Here is a 23,005-nt window from a genome sequence, read left to right as displayed (position 1 = left end):
TGTCATACCTCCCTGTGGGTACAGGGAGAAACTTTCCCCATCCTGTGCCTTTTTCTGAACTTGGGAATGCCCTGGGGGCAGCTGTGCCCCCTCAGTGGTTGCTGCATTGCCTGTGGACTCCAGGAGTTGGAGCCTAGCCGTTGTCAAGGGCAGCAAGTGGACAGGTTGGGTCACGGAAATGGGAGGACAGCTTGGGCTGTGGGCACTGTTGTCTCGTTGACTGTTAGGGCTGGAATGTTAATGAACTTGGGGGCAGGGCGTGGAGTGGAAAGGAGAAGAATCAGGACCATGTTTTGCCGGCCTCCTCTGTTGCACGTCACTGAGTCCTTCTAACAACACTGCAGAGTGTTAGCTCCACCTCGCAGATGTATGAGACACTAAGGGTCTTGTCCAGGGTCATCCGGCTACTAGGCAGTGGTGTCAGTATCTGAGTCCCAGTAGATCAGAGCTTGCCCACATCGCCAGGCTCCACTGGACGCTGACGCCAGCTCACCTTGTCCTCCCTCCCAGCCCTTCCAGCCCACCTGAGCTCTCCTGTCCCCTCTCCAGGCAGGCCCGCTAGGGGTCAGGAGACACCCGCTTCGAATCACTTGGACAGGTCACTTAACTCCTCTGAGATTGTTTCCTCATCTGTAAAATGGGTCCACGATAACCCCCACATGCCGTCTTACACAGTCATGAGAGGTTCACATGGGATGATGGATGTAAAGAGATCTTGTAAGGTGGCACATAAAATGGGAGGAGTTCTTTTTAGGACATCAAAGAGGTTCCTCTTGTTAATCTGATGATCTGTCTCTGAAGCACTGGGCCAGGGCTTAGGTGAGGAAGCTGTCTTCTCCAGAAAATTCAGAGAGGTCAGGTCAGAGTCATCTCCAGGAGCCCAAGGAGAAACAGAGAGAGGAAGCAGCTACATGTAGGGCGGGACAGGAGGAGGGGACACCCCCCCCCCAACCCGGGGGCACGCTTTCCGGGTCACAAACCTCCTTCACACGCCTCATCTGTCATCTTAAACCTCTCAGCAGTCCTGGACATCAAAAATGATGAGAGCAAGGCCCAGAAAAGAGGCAAATTCCCCCAACAAGTTAGCAGAGAAATCTGTACTCAAATGCACATCAGGGGACTTTAATTCAATTTCTTACGTTAGGATGGTTGCTGGTATACTTGATTTCCATGGTTTTAAAAAGTAGGTCTGGCTTATGTTTATTGAGACTCACATCGTGCCAGGTTCTGTACTAAGCTCTCCTTTAATCTTTAACACAGGCTTGCGAGGTAGGTACAGTTATCATCCCCATCTTACAATGAAAGAAGGAAGAGGTTAAGCAACTTTCCTGGGGTTGTGTAGTTGGAAAGGTGTGAAGTCAGAAGTTGAATACAGGTCTGGTCCAGAGCCTGTGTTCGTAACCATCATAGTTGTTCTTTTCGATGCCAGATTTTCTTTCAGTGTGAGTGCCCAGCTCTCATCTGAGCACTTTCCTTCATCCCAGCCTGCTCGGCCCTCCCTTGGCCTTCACTATGGGTTAATCTCCATCAATGTTTCCTGACCCCCCCCCCCACATCCCCCTTGTTCTAGGCCGTCTTAGGCCCTCTCCATCACGTGACCTGTTTTAGTGCCTTCACAGATGTCCTTCCTGTCTGCAATTGTCTTGTTTATTTACTTGTTTGTGTGTGTCTCCTGCACTAAAAAGTGTGAGCAGGGACCCAGTGTGGCTTGTTCCCTGCTATATCCCAGTACCTACAACGGTATTTGGCATACAACACTCAAACATTTTTAAAAAGAGAAAAAGAGAGGGAAACAGTAAATCGAAAAGAGAGAGAGAGAGAGAGAGAGAGAGAGAGAGAGAGAGGGAGACGAACACAGGTCAGGCCTTTGGTCCAGGCCCAGCTAGGATGGCTCCTCCTCAGTTTGGGTCACTGAGACACGGGCTCAGCCCTGGCATGGCCACGCTTTTCTGGAGGCTGACATGCTCCAGGCAGCCTCAGGCACACTGAGAAGCAGAACCTGCAGCCCCAGAAGGCAGTGACACTACATGGGACCCCTGGTGCTTGGTGAGCTCATGAGGTTCTCAACAGAATCAGATCCAAAGTCTTCTTTTGGTAATATAGTTTGTAACTCTCCTTCAATAAATTTTCCGAAGTGAAATTCACAGAGAGTGTAATTTCCTATGCACGTTTTTAAAAATCTGTATTAAATTCAAACTGTAATAGGAAAAATAAAAGAAAGTAATTTAGAATGAAATAATATGTATTTCTGTGTGTGAAAGCTCAGGCTTGACTCCACGAGAGAACAGAAGCTTGCAGATGCCCATGAATCACTGGCGATGGAGAACCGGAAATGGAGGCTCAGCGCTGGAGTATTTTGTTAGTAACTCAGCTCACACCAGCCAGGTGGCCAACAGGATGAGATGTTCTGAATGGTGAATGATCCTTGGTAAAGTTCTAACGGAGACAAAGCCACATCTTCCTGAAGACTGCATGGTAGTTTTATTCCTGGGAAATTCTATAGATTATCAATATAAAACCATTCAAAAAGATATGGGTGAAATAGAGCTGGCTTCGAGGTCGGATAATTATGAACAGATTTCTCGAATCTGCAGATGTGGAACCCGCGGATACAGAGGGGCCGACTGTATTCCCCGTACTAGGCCATTTTATGTAAGGGACTTGAGCATCCCCGGATTTTGGTATCTGCAGGGGCTCCTGGAACCGATTTGCCATGAATACCGAGGGACGACTGTATGTGGTTGTCCAGAAAGACAGAGGAAAGCCGCGAGGTGTACGGGGATAAATCCCTGTTAATGTCAGACTGTCCTACACTTGATAGGACATTGAGCATCCCTGCCCTGACCTCTATCAAATGCCAGGGGCTCTGATCTTGTGACAATCACAAATGGCCTCATAGATTCCCCAAATTTCCCCTAGGGGGCGGTAGAGCTCAGATCGAGAACAACTCCCCGCCCCGCTGTTTAATTTAACACTCGGAAGTGGAAGTCAGCATCCCTTTCAAGGTGGTATTTGTTATATGGGGATATTGTCAGGCAGTCCCTTTGCATGGCATTCTGCTGTTACAAACAGGGCTACGGTAAGGGCGGGTCATTTCGCACATGAGCAAGCCAATCTGGGAGGAATGCTTACAAGTGGCCTGGCTGAGTCACAGGGTTGGGCATTTGGAATTTTGATGGCTATGGCCCAAAACTCCTTCCTCGGGGGCAGATTAATCCACACTCCCCAGCAGAGTAGAGAGTTCCAGGCATCCGGCGGGGGGCTGGGGGGAAGGCAGTTCTGCAGTCTTCGCCAGGACCCTTCACCTCTGGAGGCCACCTCCTCAGACCACACCCAGGGTGCTCCCAATGAAGACTTGGGTGTCCAGAAACTTCCCAGCTCATCTTCTTAAGCCAGGGAGGGGCTGGGGGGAGACAAGAGAGGCCTTTCCCTGGGTGGGCTGATTCTAGCTATTACATTTATTTCTTTTTTTAACCTTCAAAAAAAAAATAAAAAAAAACACAGGGACCTCCCTGGTGGTCCAGTGGGTAAGACTCCGTGCTCCCAGTGCAGGGAGCCCAGGTTCGATCCTTGGTCGGGGAACTAGATCCCGCATGCGGGCGTGCCTCCTGCAACTAAGACCGCGTGCAGCCTAAATACTTAAAAAAAAAAAAAAAGATAGCTTTGTTGTTGTGTTTTTTTGTTTTTGTTTTGTTTTCCCGTGCATGGTTTGCGGGATCTTAGTTCCCCCGACCAGGGATTGAATCCAGGCCACCGAAGTGAAAGCCCCGATTCCTAACCACTGGACCACCAGGGAATCCCCAGCTTTGTTGCTTTCTGATTCTATACATAATATATATGTATTTCAGAGGGAGAAATCCCCTTCCCCACCAACTTTTTATTTTTAAACCTTTTAAAACTTCAGAAAAATTGCAAGAATGGTACAACGAGCACCATGTACCCTTCACTTTGATCTACAGTTGTTCACGTTTTGCTACGTTGGCTTTATCTTTTTATTTTTGCTGAACCATTTGAGACAGTTGCAGACATGTGCCACTAAACACTCAGTGTGCATTTCCTAAGAACAAGGACATTCTCCTACAAAACCACTGTATGGTTACCACACTCAAGAAATGTATCGTTGATAAAGTAATATCAACTCTACAGGCTTTATTCAGTTTTCTCCAGTTGTCACAATAAAGTCCTCTATAACTTCCCCACCCCTCCCTGCCCCCAGGGCCCAATCAGAGATCTGACTTGGCATTTAACGTGAGGCCTAGAGTTTGGATTTCTCTTCTCCTGTTCAGTGGTCCTGCAGCCTGGGGCCTTGCCTACAGGAAGGCACCTCTAGGGGGGAACGGTTCAGGCCCTGAACTCAGAGGTTCTTGGTAGCGTCCACGGGAGGGACCTGAGCCCTACTTCAGCCCCATAAATGTCTTCCTAGGCCCTGGGGGTGCAAGCTGGGGCTTGCCCTGGAAGAATTCAGCCTTACAATAAACCATCTTCTGTTTACCTCACTTGCCAGGCAAGGACTTGTCCATCAGTCCCTGAGATAATCCCTGGGGCTGGTACTATTTTCTCCCCTTTTACAGTTGGAAGGAGTTTCTGTTTTTCCATCTGACAAGGAGGCCGGTGATGGCCACATGGAGCCACACGCTGCCTCTAGTAGGACCACTGGGTGTGTGGTCAGCGCGAACCGCGGCTGAGACAGCCAGGACAGTGGCCGCCTCCTCCTCAGGCCTCTAGGCTTGCTTCTCAGGTCAGGCCAGTCTAGCCGGAGCCCCACAGGTTCACGGGCATCTCAAGGCTCTGGATCCACCCTGCAGTCGCTATGATCGTCCTTGGACGACACCTCCACCAGCTCCAGTGGTGGATAACTTCTCCCTTCTGCCCAGACGGTTGCCAGCATGCTGGCATTTGGTTATACCAAGGTTTTCTCAGCCTCCAAGCATTTACAGGTAGGGGATGGCAGGGAGTGAGATCTACTCAGCTCTGGGTGGGACTGCAGAACTGTTTGTCGACTCAGCTTTTCACAGACATGACTTTAGCTAAGAGTCTGTAAATTAGCAGGATGGGTAACTCATCCTTATTTTCAGTTGAGGAAACTGAGGTGTAGTGACGAATCTCAAAGGCATCCTATTGCAAGAAGAAAACCAGAAATGGAATGCAAGCCCCTCATTCTACTGTGAAGGAAACTGAGGCTCAGAGGTCACCATGTTTCATTCCTGGCTGTGCTACTTTGCTCTGGGGAAGAAGGTGTGTAAGGAGTTATCACTATCTGTGCCTGCATTTAGAGGCAGAGGTGGGACCAGAATCCTGGTTGCTCTAAAGACCCTTTCCAGAACTTTCTGTGCCACAGGTCCTGGAGTGGGGCTGGGGGGCAATCAGTAATAATAGTAGTGGTCACCAGCTGCTTGCCAAGTGCCAGACAGGGCTCTAAAGCACTTTAGAGCTATTAACTCATTACATCCTCAAATTCCCATGAGGCAGGGGTATTTTGATCCCCATCAGCTCATTTATAAATGGGTGAAACGAAGGCTTAAAGGACTCTAGATACTTGCTAGAGGTCCCACAGCTGCTGCAGCAGGCAGCCCAGATTGGAACCAGGTCCCGCCCTCCCAGTGCTCCGATCTGGAGGCAGGTAAGTAGTGCAGCCCCACCACGCTGTATCTTAGAGTTCTTTGGGGCCTGAGGCCTGAGTAAACATTTGCAGGGAGCAGAGAGCCCTGGTTGAGAATGGGATGGGATGGGAGATCCTCTGGACTCAGGTAGGAGGGGGTTTGAATTCTAGCTCTTTCATTTGTGTGATCTTGGTGCAACTTGACCTCTGGGGTCCCCATTTTCTCATGTGAAAAATGGGAGAGTGCGTAGGAGAAGTCTGGATTCTACTCCACACCAGGAGTCATTACACACAAGGGCCTCAGTTTCCTCCTCTGTAAAATGGGGGGGAGTTATCTCTTGGCTGATGGCTGTGAAACTGTGTAAGTCATAACTTTGAGGGAGTAAAGGACCCTAATAGGGGCTGGGTTCTCGCCCTGTCAGTTTATAAAATTATTTTGTGTCATTTCAGAATTCGGTTGGTATGGGAAGGGCATGTAAAGGGCGCCTTCTCTCAGGGCCCTTTTGATCAGCAGCATTTCACGGGTCACTCCCCGCCCCCCATTTCGGGCTTCCTAGCGGTGGAGAGCCGCAAAGTCTTTTCTCAGGGAAAGCACACGGTTGGCCCCTTAGAACCCACGTGCTAACCCGGCGTGCACCGGCTGGCGGGCGACTCCAGGCCCGGACGCGACCATTCTCGGGGTGAGGGGCGGAAGAGCTGGTGACGTCAAAATCACAGCCTACCCTTCTTAAAGGCGCAGGCTCGCGGCCGGTGTTTCTTTTTCTCTTAGGACACTCTTCGCCGCACGGAAGTTTTAAAAGCGAGGCAGCTTATGGGGTTTCGGGTGCGGGGCTGGCCCGGGACAGAAATGCGGCTCCTGAGAAGCGGGATCAGAGACGTCCAGGATTAACGCCCACCTGTCGCTCGGGGAGGCAATGTGGTGCGGGGGAGGTACTTGTCCAGTTCTTAACTTTAAGCCTCCGTTCCGTCGTCTGTAAAACGGGGTTAATAATGATCTACTAGAAGTTCTGAGACGTAGAAGAAATAGGTTTCGTGAGAGTAACCAACACAGAAATGTCGGTCTCCTTCTCCCCTACTCAATCCTATTCCTGGGCGAAGGAAGAATCCGAGACCCAGAGCGGTGTTGTAACTTGCCCAGGGTCACAGGGAGGTGGGACGAAGCCCAAGTTAAACCCGGTTGAACCCACGTCTCCCGGCTCCCGGGCCAGACTTTCCTCTCTGTCCAGCCTGCCTGGCCCGGGTTACTTACTCGTCAACTTCACTACCCACACCCGCAGGGTACCCCTCAGTTTTGTCAAGTGGTTTTGCAGTTGCAGTCTCGATGGATTGTTAAACAGGGACGACCCTGTTCGATACGGTCGCCGTAAAGATGTAAAACCTCAGCAACGAGCCCGATGGGTTAATGTTTGCCAGCACTATTTCATCGCCCCCCATGGCCTTGGAAGAACTGATTCAAACCCCCGCCGCCAAACAAATGAGGGAAATGGGGAGAGTGCTTTACCCACGTTCGTCTCGAAAGTTTGCGGGAGCAGCGCTCGGCTGGGATGCTGGTGGGGTGGTGTTGGCGACAATACGCTGTCAAGTACGGTGCTGCCGCCAGGTCAAGCGCGGCGTGGAGACTCGCGACCTTGGCGCGCGGGCCCGGCGGGGCACCCGCGGCGCGCGGCCGCGTTAGCGCGGAACCCAGAGGAGGCCGCGAGTGGGCGGGCCGGCCTCACTCCGGGCAGGCGGCCGGTCGGCCCGTGGGGGGCGGAGCCTCGCGGCGCCGTCCAGGGGCGGGACGGGCTCGTCCAGTTTCCGAGTCGGCCTTGGTGCCTAGCGAGCGGGCGCGGAGCTGGTCCCGGCCGCGGAGCCGCTATGGGCCCGCTCGGCCCCGGGCGCCGCGCCGCGCAAGCACCGGCCTAGAGCCAGGTGGGCGGGGCTGGACCTGGGCTGAGGGGCCGGCGGGGGGCGGAGGCGGGAGTCGGGTCTCTGGGGGTCCCGGGAGCCTGAGCCGGGGCTGGATGGGGGCCGGGAGTCGCGGGCCGACCTAGTCGGCCCCACCGGGCGCCCCTTGCGCGCGGGGCCAGGACAGAGAGTGTCGCCGAGGGGCGAAGAGCGATCTTGTCTCCCCATCCCTACTTCCCGCACTCTCGACCGGCTCCCCCAAGAGATTTTGAGGGAGAGGGAGCAGAAAGATTATCCTTCCCATCCAGGCTTGGGGCTTGGCCCTCCGGCCTCGGGAGGACGGGCGCGGGGGAGGGCCGGGCACCCCCGCCTGCAGTCCCAGAGAGTGGACGGACCCTTCGCCGCCCTCAGGTTTGTTACCTTTCCCTCCCGGCCGGGCTCTACCTCTCCACGTCCGGTGACTCGAGGCTCGCATGCGCCTGCCTTGGGGCTGGGTGCTGGAGTGGGGGGCGTAGGGGGGCGGCTCAGGCGTTTTGATCTTTGGGTCCCCCAGGCCAACCCGGGCACCTGCACTGAAGAGGTGCACAGTAAGCCAGTATGGCGAGGGTGAGGAATGGCGGTGGGTCATTACCGTCCATTAACTGATGGATGACTCTCCCAGATTCCTTCCTAACTACTCTCACGGTGACCTTGGGCAGGTCACCTCATCTCTGAGCCTCTTTTCCCTTTGGCAAGGTGGAGTTGACAGTAACTGCTATAAAAAGTGGTTATGCGAAACTCATAGTGAGTGAGTGGGGTGAGGATCCAGCTAGTGTCCCCAAGAGCCTCTGCCTCCTTTCTCTCCCTCCCCCTGACTCCGGTTTTGTGCTCCAATTGACTGACGTTTGTTTTACAGAACTGAAGCTACGAGATGGCTGACCAGGACCCTGGGGGCATTAGTCCTCTCCAGCAAATGGTGGCATCCGGCACTGGGGCCGTGGTCACCTCTCTCTTCAGTAAGACCTGGGATGGTGGGGTGGGGGCAGCTTGGGACTGGGGCAGACCAGAGCTTAGAAATGACTTGGCTCTGGAAGAGGGGTTCGGGGCAGGGTCCTGAAAGGAGCTTTCAGACCTGCCCTCCTCCCCCCAGTGACCCCCCTGGACGTGGTGAAGGTACGCTTGCAGTCTCAGCGCCCCTCGGTGGCCAGTGGTGAGTGTCTGACCCTGAAGCCAATAGAGAGTGGTGTCAGGGGTCCCCAGAGATGAGGTCCCTGGGGCAGGTGGGGAACATTTGTGACTTGAGGTAGTGTCCTGTGTTTTAGAGCTGATGTCTTCCTCCAGACTCTGGAGCCTCTCCTACGCCAAATGTGAGTGCCCCACGCCACGGGGAACCTGTAAGTGTCCTGGGGAGGGATGTCCCAGTCTCCCCAGGGCACACGGGGGCCTCACAGCCACGGACTGGTACACGTTTCTAGATCATATTAGCTAGCTCTCTGTCCTACACAAGAACGTCCACCCAGGGACCCCAGGCTCTGCTGGCCCTCCAGGGATGGGAGCTCACCACCTCCCTGTGAGGTTCCAGGGCTCTGTCATGCTAACGCGCCTCCCCTTCCCCAGTGCCCTCCTCTCTCCAATCCACAGGGAAATGCCTCCTGTACTGCAGTGGTGTCCTAGAGCCCCTGTACCTGTGCCCAGATGGTGCCCGCTGTGCCACCTGGTTTCAGGACCCCAGTCGCTTCACTGGCACCATGGTGAGGAGCAGCTGTGCCCTTAGCCGGGTCTGCTGGCATTCCTGAGGGGTTCAGACTGGTGGGCAGCAGACCCAGGAAAGAACGGGTAGCGCAAAGCACGTAGGGGTGGCCAGTTCAGTTCGGGAAGGCTTTTCCTGAGGAGGTGGGGCCATCACAAGATTTTGAAGGGTGAATAGAAGTCTGTTTGGAGCCAAATAGGGAATTCCATGTGTAGAGACCTGAGGGGCTACTGGGTAGGAGCGAGGGCATCAGGCTAGGGCCCAGCCTGGGCCAGCCCCACCACAAGCCTTGTTCATGTTCATCCTCCCTCCTCCTGGGCTGGTGTCTGCTTGGCCAGGATGCCTTTGTGAAGATTGTGAGACATGAGGGCACGAGGACCCTGTGGAGCGGCCTCCCAGCCACCCTGTGAGTACCCCAGTTCTGCGTATTGCTTTCCCCTGATACCCCACTGACCCCTTACTCCCCTGTTGGCTGGCTGGGTGGGGCAGGGGAAGCTTGGGAGGTTTGGGAACTTCAGGGAGTCTTGGCTAACCTGTTCACACCCCTAGGGTGATGACTGTGCCAGCCACTGCCATCTACTTCACCGCCTACGACCAACTCAAGGCCTTCCTGTGTGGTCGAGCCCTGACCTCTGATCTCTACGCACCCATGGTGGCTGGCGCACTGGCCCGCTGTGAGCACAGCCCTGGGCTTTCCACCTTCCTTTGACCCCACCTGTGCTGGAGCCCAGTCTGGACTCCCAGCTCCAACCTCTGCCAGCCTAGGGGTGGGGGGGGACGTTCAAGGCCCCCAGACTCTGGGCAGGCTGCCCCTGGGACCTGTAAACTGACCCCTCCTCACTGGTCCCCGCAGTGGGCACCGTGACTGTGATCAGTCCCCTGGAGCTGGTGCGGACGAAGCTGCAGGCTCAGCATTTGTCATACCAGGAGCTGGGCACCTGCGTCCGAGCAGCTGTGGCTCAAGGCGGCTGGCGCTCACTGTGGCTGGGCTGGGGTCCCACTGCCCTTCGGGATGTGCCCTTCTCAGGTAGGCACCAGGAGTGCAGGGATTGGGGTAAGGGAGCCCAAGAGGTCCACAGCCAAGTCCCAGCTTTGCTACTACTGACCTTGAAGTCACGTAAATTCTCGGAGCCGAGAACGTCTCATCTGTGAAGTGGCCCCAGCGGGCGGGATATTCAGCAAGGTTTCCACAAGATACTTCTTGCAGAGGGCCTGTTACGGGAACTGGCACGTGGCAGGCAGGCTTCGTAGCTGGGAGGGAGTGGTTGTGATATAGGTCTGTGAAAGGTGGGAGGTTCGTGGCCTGTCCCACTGCCCTTCCCATCTCTAACGCGTGAACCCCTGTGTCCCCAAGCTCTGTACTGGTTCAACTATGAGTTGGTGAAGAGCTGGCTGCATGGGCTCAGGCCGAAGGACCAGACCTCCGTGGGCATCAGCTTTGTGGCTGGCGGCATCTCAGGGACGGTGAGTTGACCAGGCTGGGAGTGTGGCCAGTAGAGGTGTCCTTGGGGTGACCTGAGGGCCGTTGCAGATGCTCCGGAAAAGAGTCCTTGCTTGCCTGTCAAGGAGTGCGCTCCCCCTGCCCTTCTGAAGCTCTAGCTGGGGCTGGCAGACCCTGGCCGCATGCAGGGGATGGGGGTCCTGGGAACGGAGACCAGCCCTCTCCCCACCCCACCAGGTGGCGGCCATCCTGACTCTACCCTTCGATGTGGTGAAGACTCAGCGCCAGGTCGCGCTAGGAGCGGTGGAGGCTGTGAGAGGTGAGGGGCCCTGGCTGGTGCGGGGCAGGGCAGGCGGGGTCCCAGCGGGGTCTTACAGGGCCTCGCCTTGGTTTGCAGTGACACCCCCGCACGCGGACTCCACCTGGCTGCTGCTGCGGAGAATCCGGGCCGAGTCGGGCACCAGGGGCCTCTTTGCAGGTGAGCGGCTGTGTGTGTGTCCACTCCCTGGTGGAGGTGGGGCTCCCGGGGACCCACCCTCTGACCCCAGCCTCCCCCTCCCACCGCAGGCTTCCTCCCGAGGATCATCAAGGCCGCCCCGTCCTGTGCCATCATGATCAGCACTTATGAGTTCGGTAAAAGCTTCTTCCAGAGGCTCAACCAGGAACAGTTTCTGGGCCCTTGAAAGGAACGAGGGGACAAGGACCCGACCTCTTCCGTGGTGGGAGTGGGGCAGGAGACTGAGCCAAGTGCCTTTTCCTCAACACTGCGGGGAGGGGCCTCATTTCTCTTTCCTCCCCACTCTGAGCCCCAGGGGTAGGCGGCTGCCCCTCTGGGCCCACGCCGACCCCTCCTCTCTCAGACCACGTTCTTCCTGCTGCTCCCCATTCCCCAGCCCCAGGAATCATCACGCCCTCCTCTCAAGTTCAAGACCAAATTTGCTAACTTCTCCCCCCCTTTTCCCTGTGGGTTTGCTGTAGCTGGGCCTGCCCCCAGGAGCCGCGAAACCTTGCGCCCGGCATAGTTTGCACCCACCCTTGTTAATTCCTTGAGTGTAAAGATGATAAACTTCTTTCCACTGCCTCTGATTGTGGGGGTCTCTGGGGCGGGTGGGAAGCAGGATTTGGTGAGTGATTTGCACAGAAGAGGGCTGGAAGGGACCTTGATGTTGACTTTGGCTGCCCAAGTGGCACCCATGTAGAGGACCCCTCCCACAGTGTAGTGAGAGCAGGTGGGGATAAGGACCCTCAGCTGAGAGGGTGGTGAGACCTCTCCCCAAGGGTACACTTAAGCGACAACCCAGGAGGGAGGGTGGCTTCACTGCCAGGCTTTGGCCTAATGGAAGGGTCTGGATCTCTAGGCCGAAGCTGTATTGCTCAGGATGATGGAAGGGAAACGGGGCCCTGCCAGGCCTTGCCTTCTCCATCCTGCCACCCAGGATGTCCAGCATCTTCTCTGCCTGGGGTAAATGAGTTACCAAAGAGTATCAGTTGAAGGGTCCTTACATGTTTTTGTCCTTCCCTGGGCTGACCGAATATTTAGGACACTTGATACAGAAGCCCCCCACTTCTTGAATTATTCCGACCAGTCTGCTCCCAGGGGGCACACCTGATTTTATCTGGTCTAGCATCACCTTGGTTACGGGCCCAGCACTAGCCCCGCTGCATCCTGCCAACCTCAGAACAGGGCCCTGTCCCAGTCCCCCCACAGACAAGGCTGCTCGCAGTCCTCTGGTTTTTATTTGCCTGCTACCCTCATAGCTGCCCCCCGCCCCCGCCCCAGCCTGGGGGCTGAGGAAGGAATGACTCGGGGGCATACACAGGGACAGACAGGAGAGGCAAGGGAGGCGGCAGTGCCAGGCTGGGCCACCAGCTCCTGAGAAGGGCGGGGAGATGAGCGAAGGAGAGTCCGGTAGGGAGCTAGCCAGGCAGCAGGGTCGCCAGAAGAATAATATTCCTGAGGGCTCCCTGTGGCCCCGGTGCCCCTGCCTCTTGGCCCAAGCTGCCTCCCTTGGCAGCTCCTGCCTCCACGGGCAAGAAGCTGAACCGGGCTAGAAGCAAAGGGTGTCTCCCGAGACGCCTGGCTGAGTGGGTAGCATTCTCTGGAGGGTGGCCTGGATTGGGGGACTGTGAGGAAAGGTGGCAGGGGGGCCGGCACCACCCATGCCGCTCCTCAGCTGGGGCTCAGTGCCGGGCTGCCCTCGGGACTGTCGCTCACCAGGCACTCGTTGGATTTGAAGCTCGCCAGGGACTTGCAGCTGGGGATGGAAGCCAGGGAGCCGCAGAGGCCCAGCATGGAGGGCGTGGGGTCCTTCCCTGGGGAGAGAGGGCAGGTGAGGCGGGGCCAACTGGTCTGTGTGTGCGAGTTGCGTGTGTGAGGGGTGTGCACAGGTGCAGGCGGTGAAGGGACAGCCCTCAGGTCACCCATCTGGAGACCTTCCTCGTTTCTGGAGCGCTTGCCTTTTTCAGTTAAGCCCTGGTAAGCTCCTGCCCATTTCCATGCACAGAGCTTGGGACACTGTATTGTAATCGTCAGTTTATGTCTCTGTCTCTCCCCGAGGGTTCATCCTCTCTCTTTGTCCATTTATTAAACACACGGTGAGCACTTGTTCCGTTCCAAGCACGGGGGATACAGAGAACGGACGAGACAGTCCCTGCCCTCACGGAGCTCACAGTCTGGTGGGGAGACAGACACACGGACAATCACAAACACAGTGTGGCGGGGTTCCACGTCCATAGCCTGCCTTGTGTCAAAGAAGATCTAGGGTCATCCAGTACAGTGTGGTTTTTAGAAAGAAAAGACAGGTAGTCCAGGCACCGGGAAAACTAGGGTGGGAAACCAAGGTGAAGCCAGAGGGGGGAGGGCAACACAAAATGCATGCGTTGAAGTCCTGGACATTCTCTTGAAGGGAGCCACTAATTTGGCTCTGAGCTTCCTGGCAGCCAAAGAAAAGGGGGAAACAACGATCAGGCGACTGGTTCACAGAGCGCCTGAGTTAAGAGCAAACTAGTTAGGCGAAGAACTCCCTGAGGACATGCGGGGCTCTCGAGGACGCCATGATGCCAAATCCACGGAGCCCTCACCATATGCCAACACTGGTGATCATTTTAAACAACATCCCCGTTTTACAGATGAGAAGGACTCAGCAAGGTGGAATCAGTGACCAAGCTCGCACAGAGGAGGCGCAGCTGGGATTTGCCTGACGCCCCAAACCAAGCTCTCAGTTGCTGTGCTAGGTTCTTGGGAAGAGTTGAATGAATGAGGGAAGTGGCCAGGGCCTGACTACAAGCCCCAAGGCCTGGCCTCAGCCCTTCCGGGATGGGTGCTGGATTGGGGGGCTCACCAATGGGGCCCCAGGGCTCCTCGTCCCGCTTGCCCTCTCCCAGGCGCTGGGAGTCCGAGCTCAGACTGGCTTCAGCCGACAGCGGCTCCGTGCTCATGAAACTGTGTCTGTAGCAAAGCAGAGAGCTGGTGTGCGGGCAGAGGCCCACAGCCCCAGTGCCCCTCTTCCCTGGTAGAGGAGGGAGTGGCACTAAGGCCAAGGCAAGCCTGCCTGGGGCTTACCTCCGGTAGAGCTTAGGGTTGTTGGCGCCCTCGGCCCCATTGAGTGTTCCCAGTGACGGCCATTGGTTGACCAGGCGTGTGGTGACGTCCTTGGAACCCTGGGCCAGGGGAGCATGGTCACCGGGGATCAGACCTGTCCTGGGATGGGGAGGGGGGGTCAGGCCTGGCTGGAAGAGGGAGCAGAAGTGGGGAAGAGGGGCTCAGCAAGAGGTGAGGGGAGGGGTTAGGATTGAAACCTGGGTAGCAGAAATGGGTATGAACGCTGAGGATCAGTGGGGCAGATCCTGGGAGTCAGTGGAGGGTACTGGGGGGGCCACGGTGGTGACAGGAATGAGTGCACTCGTGCTGGGGGTTAGGGGAATAATGAGATGTTGCAGGGGTCAGTCAGGGTGGGGTGCCACAATCATGCTGGGAGGTCACAGTGATGAAAACGTTTCAAAGGGAACGGTTAGAGGGATGGGTAGGGGTGAGGTCAGGGGTCACGGTGGGTGACGATGGTCAGTGGACCTACACTGCAGATCAGAGGAGTGGTGAACAGAGGGAATAATGCAGTCATGTTGAAGGTCGAGTCACATTAATTAGAGGTCCTTAATTGTAATCTTGGGGTCCCAGGAGTACTGTTCAATGGCCATTCTAGCTTATGTCGGGTAGTTGAGGGTGAAGTGGGGAGCCGGTTGGTGGGGGGCCTTATGTCGAGCATGATGTTAGGTCGCGGTGGCGGGGAGGGGGCTGGACCTCCGGGTGGCAGTGACGGACTCGGGGGGTTGATGCTGGTGCTTGGTATAAGGAAAGGTGGCGTTAGACTCAATGGGGGCGATGGCGGGGGTTCCCTGGGGTGATGTGGTCGGGGTGGCCGAGGACCGGGGTCAGGGCCGCGGCGGCACTCACAGCTGCTCCTGCAGCTCCAGGATCACGCCTTCCAGCTCCCGCTTCTCCCGCTGGTTCTGCGCCGCCGCCTCCTCCAGCTGCAGCTGCAGCCGCCGGTTCTCCGCCTCCAGGTCCTTCAGCTGCGACTCGCGCAGACGCACCAGCTCCTCCAGGTAGCCCTGCGGGGGCGCCGGCTCAGCCCCGGCGGCGAGAGGAGGGGGTCCCAGCGGCCGCCCGCCTTCTGCCGGGCTCTAAGCACCCCCCCCGCCCCGCCCCCGCCGCGCACCGCGCGCCGCGCACCGCGCACCTTCTGCGCGTAGACAATGCGAAACTTCTGTTCCATCTTGTGCCACTTGCTGTACCAGCTGTCCTCGTCGGTGACGAGAGGAAGGTACGGGTGCTCGGGCGAGTTGTCCTCGCTCGTGCTGCTCTCGGCGCTGTGCCGCTCCTCCTCGTCGGTCAGGTAGTCGTAGCTTGGAAGGAGGGCGCAGTGGGCACCCCCTTGGGCAGGGCGACCAGGATGCCGCCCAGCCCGCCCGTCTCCCGCAATCCCCGCCCCTCAGGGCCGTCGTCTGTCCGCACCCAGCAACCCCCGCCGCAATCGGGCTGCTCACCTCTGGGTGAACTTTAGGTAGGGCGTGTAATCGATGACTACGGGGGTCTTCCCGTCCAGCACTTCGCCCTTTAGGCAGAAGCTGGGGGCAGAGCAGCCACAGGGTTGGGGGCGGGTATGAGGGGATGGGAGTGCGGACCTTCGCAGAGAAACAACCTCAACCCCCCACCATGGCCACGGCCACCCAGGCCCCACCTGAAGTCTATGGCGCTCAGTCCGATCAGCATCCCGGTGAGGACCGTGGCTTCCTCCCGCAGCATGATGGCTCCCGAGTCATAGAAACGTCTGCGGGGAGGGGTGAGGGACTGCCGGTTTACCATCCTCCCAGGGAGCCCCACCCCTCAGAGCATCTCTTGTTGGCTTATTACCAACCTTTCCTAGAGGAAGGAGGTATCTTTTTCCTGCTCACCCCTCAGCTGTGGATCTTTTCACTCCCTCAGACTGGGGCCCACTGGGGATAGCACCTGTGTTTCCCACCTATTAGAAAGTGTGTGCCCTGAGACTAGACCTCCATCTTCAGAACTCCCCCTTCCCCACCAAGTACTGGGTCACCCAGATCCTTAAAAATCAGGAAACAAGTCCTAAACCAGTGCTTGGCATACAGTAGATGCTCAAAAATATGTTGACATGAACTCTGAAATGTGAGGACAGGCTAGAGACACAATGCAGTTAAAAACCCACAGTGCAGGGATTGAAGCTCTGAGCCCTGGGGCTCTGGAGGCCGTGGGTAGCAAGTACAGACTGCTGCTATTGTTTGGGGAGCAGGTAGGGCTCCGCGTTGTAGGCCAGGGAAGGCCAACAAGTAAAACGATACACAGTTGAGGCTTGTCCAGAGCTGTGTCTAAGGGCAGAGCTGTGCATGAGATCAGTGCTGGGGGTCATGGGAGATAATGAATTTGACTTGGAAGAGGTGGTGGTGGTGCTAAAGGTGTGTTCTGGGACTGCAGGCCCAGCTGACTGGTGGACAGTCTGGGAGATGGAAACTAGCAGTGCATACTGGGAATTGTAGTCCAGGTACTGAAGGTTACAGCAGGAACTTAAGGATCAAGTGTGTTTAGGCAGTGAATGTACACACTGGGACTTGTGGTCCACACTGACTGAGGAGGTCTGACCTGGTGGTCCGGGTGTCCCGTAGGGCTGTGGTGATGTATTCTGACATGCGCTTCTCCATCAGTGCCACCCGGATCCACGCCCGGCCCTGGAAAGCACGCTCACCTTTACTTGCTGCCCCGAAGGGACTCAAGTGTGCACCACTGGGTCTGGATCTCCTGTGGCCCTTCTCCGCAGTGCCCGTGGGCAGGGGCCAGACCAAGGAACAGGCAGCCCTCCTGTATCCAGAGCAGGGAGCAGCTGCCCTGGCCCTGCTCGCTGCAGGCCACCTACCTTGGCTCGGGCAGTGCTGATGTTCTCCATGTTCTCGATGCTGCTTACGCAGTTGTTGGGCACTTTGCTGCAGGCCAGGCGGATGTAGTCCCAGAAGCCCCGCTGCCCGTCTGAGCTGAACCAGCTCACCGGACCTGCTGGGGCACAGGCTGAGCCAGGGCAGGGAGGGGGCTCAGCAAGACCAGGGAATTCGGAGAGGGTCCATGTAATGGGGCACACACGTGCATACGTGTAAGCAGCCATGCACGCGCGTAGTGCCTATCCCAAACGCACGTGCACACACATGCATGTATGTACAGGGCACATAACTGCACACCCATGGCTGGGGCTTGTGGACACCCACTGTCTTGTGCCCAGAAGATCCCGTCCCCTCTTCCCAGCTCTGTGCATGAGCTTCTGCGCTTGGTCCAGAATTGGGGCCAGGGTGAATGATGGAGTTCAGAAAGCCACAGAGTAGATCAGAGGGGGATGGGTAGCTGGAAGCCAAAGGCTGGGAGCTGGGAGGGCTGGGCAGTGGGGGGACAGGAACCTGGGCCCACCTTTGAAGCGGTGGCTGAGGATCTGTTCTAAGATGGCTGCAAAATTCACGAACTCCTCAGATGAGTCATCGATGGGCTCTGCCGTGTACTTCTCCAGCAGCGTTTTCACAGAGAACCTGGGTGAGGGGGAGGGAGAAGGGGCAGTAGGGTGTCAGGTGAGAAGACAAGGTGATGGGGGTAGAAGGAAGGCAGAGAAGAGGACACCAAGAGCACGGACGTGGTGGGGAAGCAGAGGGAAAGAGGGCGGGAGACAGGTGAGACTATAGTGACCCATAGAGGGGCTGTGACATGGGAGAGTAGGGTGGCAGGTGGGAGACTGATTGACAAAGTGGGTGACAGGAGAGGTGAGAGGCAGAGAAAGAAAGCTTCAGGAACAAGGTATGAGAGGGGATGAAACAATCAGTAGAAAGATGAGGCACCTAGAATCAGCGGGCTAGCCCAGAGCCCCTTCCTCCTTGCCCACCCTTTGGAGTTGCATTCTCTCTGTCAGAGAAGGGTAGGGGTCGGATAGGAGTTAGGAGCTGTTTTGTGCCCCGTCCTCGAGCTGCCTTCTGCTATTGCTGGAACAATCTCAAGTCCCTTCTGGGGTGGGGTGCGGGTCACCTGTACCAGGGCATGTGAGTTGGCACCAAGCACATGGAGCGTAGGCATGCATGGGTGGCCAGGTGGGCTTCCAGCACACGGATGCCCCCCTTCCCCCTTCTCCTTCCTAACTTGGCCACCCACACACCAGCTGCCCAGAACCAGGCGGTGCAGAACTGGGCCGGGGGAGGTGCAGGGTGTGGGTCTGACACACTCAGGGGTGGGAGGGGGCATTGGCAGCAGATCTCTGGAAGGGGGCTTGGGGGCCCGGACACCTGGCTTCTCAGAGAGGAAGGAAGCCAAGGGAAGCCAATGGGGCTGAGAGGCTGGAGCACAGCAGCCCCCGTCCCTCCCTCCAGTCCTGCCCGGAGCCTCAGCTCCCTCTGCAGTCCCTATGCCTGCAATCTCCACCGGCCATCACTGCAGTGGGCTGGGACAGGGAGGAAGACATGGCTCCCAACATCCCATCATGGCCCCCTATGGGTGGCATAGCAGGGGTGAGGTATCCAGGGATATGGGGGCTACTTGGAACTGTCCTTTTTACCCTAAGCTCATCAAGCCCTGTGATGTGCCCGTCACTATACTCTGCGTGTGTTATCCCATCCGTCCTTACAACAGCCCTGGGTCCTCAGCTGCCACTGTCAGCTCCATTTGACAGATAAGGTAACTGAGGGTCCAAGAGACTGATCTGTTCAAAGTCACACAGCTTGTGAGAAGTCAACAGGTATGTCTGACTCCAAAGGCCTTGCTCTTTCTGCTATATCTGTGGCCTCCTGGTGGATGTCAGGATCACCGAGGCCCCGACCAACCCCTGCCTCCTCTGCCCTCTGTGCTCCAGCCCTCAAGCCTTGGCCCCTGAGGCTCTCAGGGCAATAGCACAACCAAGCCCATGGACCTTCCTCCCTTCCCTATGGGCTTAGAGTTACTTGGTCTGGCCTGAAATCAGAGCCAGGTCAGTGCTGGAGTTGGATGGAGCTCCCATCCAGGGAGAGGCAGCCTGGATGGACTCAAATCTTGTGTCCGTGTGATACCTGGTGACCTTGGACAGTCATTTAATCTCTCCAAGGCCCATTTTCCCCAGGTGCAAACAAGAACAATGGTACCTGTCTCATCAAATTTTGGTTCAGATCCCAGGAAGGACTGAGAGAAGGTGAGCACAGGCCATGGGGTAGGGGTGGTGAGGAGCTGGGCCATTAATGGGATAGCCAGAAGGAGCCTGTGTTTAGGGCATTCCTCTGGGCTTCATTATGCAGCCCCGCCCCCGTGATTTCTTCTGGTCATTTGGGTCAGACCTCAGTGGGGGCCTGCGGCTGGTTTCAGCATGGCAGCCATCTGCCATCTGTCCTCAGGGGTGCTGCAGCTGGTCATTGCCCCCCCAGGAGCCCCATGGTGTGTCCCCTGCTCAGAGGTGCAAGGCTGCTGCAGGTTACCATGGAGACAGGGCGGCCAGGGCCCAGGGGAGCCCTCAGCCTGCTAAAGGGAACTGTTCTGGGAGCTGGAGGCGAACCACGTGACAATGAAGAGGCGGCAGGGGCCCGAGGGGTTCCTGAGCCTTTGTCATGCTCCCAATCTTCCCCAAAACTCTATCCCTCACATCCCAGCTCTAAGCGCACTTCCAATCCACCAGAACCTCTGCTTCTGCAGCCTAGGCCAAGGGGAGTTCCCCCCTTTCACACACACTCGACAGGCCCAGCTGTCCTGGCAGGCAAGAGAAGGAAGAGGAACCTAGGAGATCAAGCGAGAGGAGAGGGACCGGAAGGATGGCATCGGGACGGGGCGATTTTCGTGTGCCAAGCACAGGGCTCGGCACACTCCTGGGTGTGGCTATTACGTCTACAGTGGGGAGGATGAGGTACCCAGGGCCCAGAGTGGTTAGGAGACTTCCTCAAGGTTGTACGGCTCATAACTGATAAAGTAAGAGCTTGAATCTAGGACCATCTGTGTTTTACACCACACGCTGGCAGGGTGTGGGGGGTGAGCGTGGAGGCAGGGGACCGCGTTTGGGCTGGGCCATTGCTGCACTCATTCCTTCTATAACATTCCAGGCATTTTTACAGAGGTCAGATGTGCACAGCACCGTGCTAGGCACTAGGGATATAATGGTGTGAGACAGACGCAGTACGGTTGGGTGTGTGCCCAGGAACCTGGAAGGAGCTGTAGGATACGGAAGCCAAGGCATCAGGTGGGCACTGATTCCTGGGGGAAGGGGCAGGACCAAGGCCAGTGTGCAGGCACGTGGGACTGGCAAGGGAAGACAGCCGAGCCCTGCACTGGGGGCACCCTGCCCTCAGAGGCGGCGTGGGGGAGAGGGGAGGTGGAGAAGGAAGCTGGCAGGGGCATCCTAGGCGGGGAGATGAGTGCAGGTGGGGGCTGAGAGACTGGCCATTCCTGGCTTCACGGCAGGGCAGCGGGGGTGAATCACTGCAGGGCTGGGAAGTGGGAAGCTTCACTTCCTGGCCCCAGGAAAGTGGGCAGGTCTTCCCAACACTGCGACAGCCCCACCCTCAGGAACCAATGGCTCTGCCCTCCCAATCTCCTCCCCTTGAACCCAGGAGACCCAGACTTCTGCGGTCAGGCCCTCAGTCCTTCCCAAGGCAGTGGCAGTGCCGTGCCTTCACTGGACGCATTCAGGGACTTTGCCTACATGCCCAGTTGACCCTGCCATAGGCTGCAACTGCCCAGAGATGGAGGAGGGCACCATCCCTGATCCAGGATTTGAGCACTGGAAAATCTCCCAGAAAAGCCCCACCCCAGAGAGGCCAGGCTGACAGGAGTGGGAATGAGGGTACGCTTGGAGGGCGTTCATCCCCCTATCCCATCAGTTCTCCTCTGCCCACCCAGCTCCCGCCCCCAGCAAGGGAGCCAGCCATCCCCACCCCTCCCCCTCACACACAATGTCACTTCCTGGTTCTCACAGGAAGCTGCAGTGCCAATTAAACACCCCTCACCCCCAGGTCCCAGGCTGGGCATAGGCCTGGCTTGGCCTAGAAGGGTAGGGACCAGACCTCCAAACCCCCTCCAGGCCTGGGCCTGAGGATAGCGGACGCGCCCCTCCTAACCCTGTGCTCCCTCCCTTTTCTCCGCGGCTGCTGTGCATCCTCCCGCGGGCACGCTCAGTCCAGGTCTCCGCAGCCCGCCCCGCCGCCTCTTCCTGACCACCCCACCCCCACCCGCCAGCGGTGCCCACCTGCACACGGTGATCAAGTTCCTACGCTCCACAGACACATTGCGGGAAGACGCTTTCTTGGAGGACAACCCCAGAGCCATGGTGGTCTGGACAAAGCTCGCTTCCATCCAGATGTGTAGCCACTGCTGCCGCCTCTAGCTGCCCCCGTCACCCGCCCGCACCCCCGGCCCCCCGCCGGATCACGGCTGGGCCTTCTGCCCGCCGGGGCCCCTCGACCCCTCCACGGCCATCCTCCAGCCGCTGCGCCTCTGGCCGGGCCCCCTGGCTCCCTCCCCCGGCGGCGATTCCGGAGCAAAACAAGGCAGGGGAGGGAGCTCTCCGAGGTGCTGAGCCGGGGCCCGTCACCCCCCCTTCCCTAGCCGCCCGCCCCCCTTGGCAGGTGACGTCAGGGTCCTCGGGCCCCGCCCCCGAAGGCCGGGGACCAATCCGCAGAGGACGCAGGATTTGGGGGGGAGGGGAAAGGACCGGGGCCGCAGGGAGGGCGGAGAGGGTCCCAGGGAGAGGCAGCGATTGGAAGGAAGAAAGGGGGCTTCTGGCTTGTTCTCCACCCCCATGCTCAGAGCCCGGGACCCACGCCTAGCGTCTCTGAGCTCCGACGCCTCTACTCCCTTGTTTCTGACTTGTGATCAGTGGTGTCTATCTCAGATTTCTCATTTCTCCTCACCTCCTGTACCCTCATCCCGGCCCCGCCCCCCCCCCCCCCCACACACACCACCCATTCAGTCTCGGCATTCCCAGCGAGGCCAGGCCAGGTCTGCGTCTAGAGAACGCAGGTGGCCCTACGCTGCTGAGCCGGGAGACCAAGGAGCAGTCAGAGACTGCATATCTGTCTGTCTGCGCCTTGGCTTGACTTGTCTGCACCAGCCGGCGGAGTCCACAGATACTAGGGTGGGGGAGGGGAAACCAGAATAAGCCGTAGGAACCCAGCGCCTGGGACCACTCGGGACGATGAGTGAAGAGTAGACTGGCAGCTAAGGGCCTGGGCTCTGTGGAGGTTTCCAGCAGTAGAGCTGATGCCCACAGTGGTGCCAAGGTAACTGCTTCTCCTCAGAGTCCTACCTCCTCACACCACCCCAGAGGCAGCTGACATGAGGGGTTAACCCCTTGGCTGCCAGAATTGCTGAAGGGTGCCATCAACCCTCTCTGCAAGGCCAGAAAAGCTGGTTGCATCTTTTTTTTTTTTTTTTTTTTTTTAAGTATAGTCGATTTACAGTGCTGGTCGCATCTCTTAGGGAAAGGTGGGGAAATGGAGGCATAGTCCGGCTTCCCTGCCACCCTTTGCTCCCTCACAGCACTGCTCCCACCTGCTCCATCCCTCTGTTTAGCCTGTTCTCTTTCAGCCACTGAAATCCCCAGCTCCCACAGAAAGCAAATTTTCTGTGTCAGTTACAAGGAGTCCACCCATTTTCTCCATCTGGCCTCAAGAACGTCCATTCACCAACTCTGCCCACTCACTGGGTTTACTCTGCTCGCTAGTGGCAGATCAATGTCACCACACTGATTCAGATGTGCACCCACATCTGAATATGACCAGCAGGCAGGGACCCTCCATTAGCACAAACAGAGGAGCAGGAGATGAAAGACCTGTAGAAATTTCCAACCTTGGTTTGCCTCCC

The 23,005-nt window shown here is 57.3% G+C and overlaps 2 protein-coding genes across 18 annotated transcripts; one reads left to right on the top strand and one right to left on the bottom strand.

Moving 5' to 3' along the window:
* Nucleotides 1–6,389: 6,389 nt before the first annotated feature.
* SLC25A39 (solute carrier family 25 member 39) lies at nt 6,390–11,737 on the top strand. Of its 12 annotated transcripts, none has more exons than XM_032617620.1 (13): nt 7,371–7,510; nt 7,795–7,897; nt 8,382–8,481; nt 8,616–8,675; nt 8,788–8,832; nt 9,107–9,216; nt 9,554–9,621; nt 9,765–9,889; nt 10,069–10,242; nt 10,570–10,679; nt 10,894–10,975; nt 11,054–11,134; nt 11,224–11,737. In XM_032617620.1, exons 3-13 carry the CDS (start codon nt 8,397–8,399, stop codon nt 11,337–11,339), a joined length of 1,056 nt encoding a protein of 351 aa, XP_032473511.1. In that variant the 5' UTR covers nt 7,371–7,510; nt 7,795–7,897; nt 8,382–8,396; the 3' UTR covers nt 11,340–11,737. The 12 variants fall into 12 exon arrangements, with proteins under 12 accessions (XP_032473507.1, XP_032473506.1, XP_032473512.1 ...); XM_032617617.1 differs by having other exon boundaries at nt 9,083–9,216; XM_032617619.1 differs by having other exon boundaries at nt 8,773–8,832.
* Nucleotides 11,738–12,377: 640 nt separating this feature from the next.
* Nucleotides 12,378–21,766, bottom strand: RUNDC3A (RUN domain containing 3A). 6 transcript variants are annotated; one of them, XM_032617896.1, is made up of 11 exons: nt 21,390–21,683; nt 17,621–17,736; nt 17,082–17,215; nt 16,811–16,896; nt 15,894–15,983; nt 15,700–15,780; nt 15,393–15,558; nt 15,107–15,264; nt 14,219–14,356; nt 13,998–14,104; nt 12,378–12,969 (listed from the first exon to the last, which is right to left on the bottom strand). In XM_032617896.1, the coding sequence occupies exons 1-11, from the start codon at nt 21,494–21,496 to the stop codon at nt 12,827–12,829; spliced, it is 1,326 nt and encodes a 441-aa protein (XP_032473787.1). In that variant the 5' UTR covers nt 21,497–21,683; the 3' UTR covers nt 12,378–12,826. The 6 variants fall into 6 exon arrangements, with proteins under 6 accessions (XP_032473787.1, XP_032473786.1, XP_032473785.1 ...); XM_032617895.1 differs by having other exon boundaries at nt 12,381–12,969; nt 17,082–17,218; nt 21,390–21,685; XM_032617894.1 differs by having other exon boundaries at nt 12,381–12,969; nt 17,082–17,230; nt 21,390–21,684.
* Nucleotides 21,767–23,005: the final 1,239 nt, after the last annotated feature.

Source organism: Phocoena sinus, chromosome 20 (assembly GCF_008692025.1).
Source record: "Phocoena sinus isolate mPhoSin1 chromosome 20, mPhoSin1.pri, whole genome shotgun sequence".
NCBI lineage: Eukaryota > Metazoa > Chordata > Mammalia > Artiodactyla > Phocoenidae > Phocoena > Phocoena sinus.
Note: the sequence above shows the minus strand (reverse complement) of the source record. Positions and strands in the feature narration are given on the sequence as shown.

What these genes read in the sequence shown, in the direction of transcription:
- RUNDC3A (XM_032617894.1), bottom strand. Translation starts at nt 21,496, where the DNA reads ATGGAAGCGAGCTTTGTCCAGACCACCATGGCTCTGGGGTTGTCCTCC. An exon ending in TACCTAAAGTTCACCCAGAG is followed by an intron (nt 15,559 to 15,699) that starts GTGAGCAGCCCG and finishes CCTCCTTCCAAG; the next exon opens with CTACGACTACCTGACCGACG. An exon ending in AACCCTAAGCTCTACCGGAG is followed by an intron (nt 14,105 to 14,218) that starts GTAAGCCCCAGG and finishes GCTTTGCTACAG; the next exon opens with ACACAGTTTCATGAGCACGG.
- SLC25A39 (XM_032617616.1), top strand. Translation starts at nt 8,397, where the DNA reads ATGGCTGACCAGGACCCTGGGGGCATTAGTCCTCTCCAGCAAATGGTG. An exon ending in GCGCCCCTCGGTGGCCAGTG is followed by an intron (nt 8,676 to 8,772) that starts GTGAGTGTCTGA and finishes GACTTGAGGTAG; the next exon opens with TGTCCTGTGTTTTAGAGCTG. An exon ending in CACCAGGGGCCTCTTTGCAG is followed by an intron (nt 11,135 to 11,223) that starts GTGAGCGGCTGT and finishes CTCCCACCGCAG; the next exon opens with GCTTCCTCCCGAGGATCATC.